The sequence below is a fragment of the Perognathus longimembris genome, chromosome 2 (genome assembly GCF_023159225.1).
Source record: "Perognathus longimembris pacificus isolate PPM17 chromosome 2, ASM2315922v1, whole genome shotgun sequence".
Lineage (NCBI taxonomy): Eukaryota > Metazoa > Chordata > Mammalia > Rodentia > Heteromyidae > Perognathus > Perognathus longimembris.
In genome coordinates, this window is record NC_063162.1 from 146,225,529 (window position 1) to 146,228,330 (window position 2,802).

Here is a 2,802-nt window from a genome sequence, read left to right on the forward strand (position 1 = left end):
AAAGAATGTGTTGATCAGTTGTTAAGAATCTATTCCAGGGCTGGGAATATGGCCTAGTGGCAAGGGTGCTTGCCTCGTATACATGAAGCCCTGGGTTCGATTCCCCAGCACCACATATGTAGAAAATGGCCAGAAGGGGCGCTGTGGCTCAAATGGCAGAGTGCTAGCCTTGAGCAAAAAGAAGCCAGTGACAGTGCTCAGGCCCTGAATCCAAGCCCAGGACTGGCAAAAAAAAAAAGAATCTATTCCATACATATAACGAATCTTCAATTGAAAAACCGATCAATCACTTCATTCATGAATAGATTTGGGGTGCCTGTTTTACATACGATGTACTTTTTTTTTAAAGAGAAATAAAGAAGTATAAGGTGTGATAACATTTGTTATCTGAGGAGATGCATCTCCCTTCTTAAAAAATAAATGACATCTCTACTAACTAATGACATTTAGCATCAATGCCACTTCATCTTTCATCTTATATTATATTGAGGATGATCTCTGTCTCTATGAGGCTAAAAAACTTCTTTTCAGGGTTATATCAACCAAGCATATTCATATAAAAGGTACCTGGAGACATTACTTTTATGAGTCCTTCTAATTTACTAGAGAGGACTCTCTCTACCCAATAATCTTTTAATCTTTTAATAATCTTTTAATCTTTTTAGTGAGCCTCAAGTAAAATACAACCTTTCTCTTCAGAGAGACTGCTTGTAAACATGCAAGAAAACCCACCCATTGAAGAAATCTGTGACTACTACAAACCTCTGTCAGGCTTATACTTGAGGCTAAAGGATATGTACACTGTGATATAACATTTTGCTAGTCAATATAGGTTTGTTTGGGGTTTTTTGCCATTCCTGGGGCTTGGACTAAGGGTCTGAGCACTGTCCCTGGCTTCTTTTTGCTCAAGGCTAGCACTCTACCACTTGAGCCACAGCATCACTTCTGGCTTTTTCTGTTTATGTGGTGCAGAGGAATCAAATCCAGGATTTCATGCATGCTAGACAAGCACTCTAATACTAAGCCACATTCCCAGCAATACAGGCTTTCTTGAGCATTATAAAATTATAAAATAATGAAGGTGAAATGTCACCCATTGACTTAAAAATGTGTAAATCCAGACAGAAAGACACTATTCTATATATTTAAATGTATTTCAAGATAAAGTGTTGATAAGAGATAGAACCTGTTAAGAACCGGGAAAGCTTTCTGACAAGAACGAGCATGTTCCCTTTCTCTGAGCTTACTTTGAGAAGAATAAATCTGATTGCTTTGGTCCCCTAGCTCTGATGATCCTGTCGCACCTCCCTCGTTGAAAGGTGGTCATTAAGGAATGGGAAGCAACCACTCGTGGGTCACAGAGTTCATCTTGGTGGGACTGCGGCTGAATGCAGAGATGGAGGTGTTCCTCTTCTGGATCTTCTCCTTGTTGTATATCGTCAGCCTTCTGGCAAATGGTGTCATCCTGGGGCTCATCTGTCTGGACCCCAGATTGCACACCCCCATGTACTTCTTCCTCTCCCACCTGGCCATCCTTGACGTGTCCTATGCTTCCAATAATGTCCCCAAGATGCTGGGAAACCTTATCAACCACAACAGGACCATTGCTTTCATTCCATGCGCAGTGCAGACATTCCTGTATTTGGCTTTTGCTGCTACCGAGTGCCTGGTTTTGGCAGCAATGTCCTATGACAGGTTTGTGGCCATTTGCCATCCCCTCCATTACACAGTCATCATGAGTTGGAGGGTGTGCACTGTCCTGGCTGTCACTTCCTGGGCTTGTGGGTTTATCCTCTCTGTGGCACATTCCTTTCTTCTCCTACGGCTACCCTTCTGTGGGCCCTACAACGTGAATCACCTCTTCTGTGAAATCCTGGCTGTCCTCAAGCTGGCCTGCGGTGACACCCAGATCAACCAAGTCGTCCTCTTGGCGGCCTCTGTTTTTGTTTTAGTGGGCCCCCTTTGCTTAATGCTTGTGTCCTACACGCGCATCCTCTGGGCCATCCTGAAGATCCAGTCCAAGGAGGGCCGCATGAAGGCCTTCTCCACCTGCTCCTCTCACCTGTGTGTGGTTGGGCTTTTCTTTGGTATAGCCATGCTTGTTTATATGGTCCCAGAGTCGAGCCAGCGAGAGGAGCAGGAGAAAATGCTGTCACTGTTTCACAGTCTCTTTAATCCAATGCTCAATCCCCTCATCTACAGCTTGAGGAACACGCAGGTGAAGGAAGCCTTCCACAGAGTCCTGCAGAAGATGCCCATGTAGCCCCAGGTAGAACAATGGAGGACCATGACCGTCCTCATAAGACATGTGGCTTGCTGAAGCAACAACTTGGGAAACTTTCCCAATTAGAAATTTGGTATAAGAATAGTAAGCAAGTGCTCAAATTCTAGCTCTGGAAATAGGGGATGAATATATATTATTAGTTTCACTACTTCCTGTCAACTCTCCCCACTGATACTCTCCATGGAGTTTGAACCCAGGTTCCAGATTAAATCCCAGTGTTGAGTGCCACTCCCATTCAGAGAGCAGGACAGGGGGGAACGGCCTTCACCTGGTTGTTGCACCAACTTCTTAGCATTTTTTAATTGCAAGTTAAAGAAAAGTTAGCTAGCCTTTAAAAGCCTCTTAAAGAAAAGTCTGTTAAGGCCAAAGCAAATAGAATATGAAGTAACATAAAATCAAATGGCCATAAATAAATGTGAAAATAGCAACACAATAAAACGAATAGAAGCATAGTTGTTATTTTCTTAGGAAAGGTCATCAAAATTGAAAAAATTTAGCTAAATTGGACAGCTGAAAAA

At 42.9% G+C, this 2,802-nt stretch overlaps 1 protein-coding gene across 1 annotated transcript; it reads left to right on the forward strand.

Annotated features, from left to right (window-relative positions):
• Positions 1-1,333: 1,333 nt before the first annotated feature.
• On the forward strand, positions 1,334-2,263 carry LOC125345897 (olfactory receptor 2A2-like). The gene has a single exon (XM_048337964.1). It carries the CDS (start codon positions 1,334-1,336, stop codon positions 2,261-2,263), a length of 930 nt encoding a protein of 309 aa, XP_048193921.1.
• Positions 2,264-2,802: the final 539 nt, after the last annotated feature.

Bases quoted from the DNA above. Each gene is read 5' to 3' on its own strand.
- LOC125345897 (XM_048337964.1), top strand. From the start codon at position 1,334: ATGGGAAGCAACCACTCGTGGGTCACAGAGTTCATCTTGGTGGGACTG.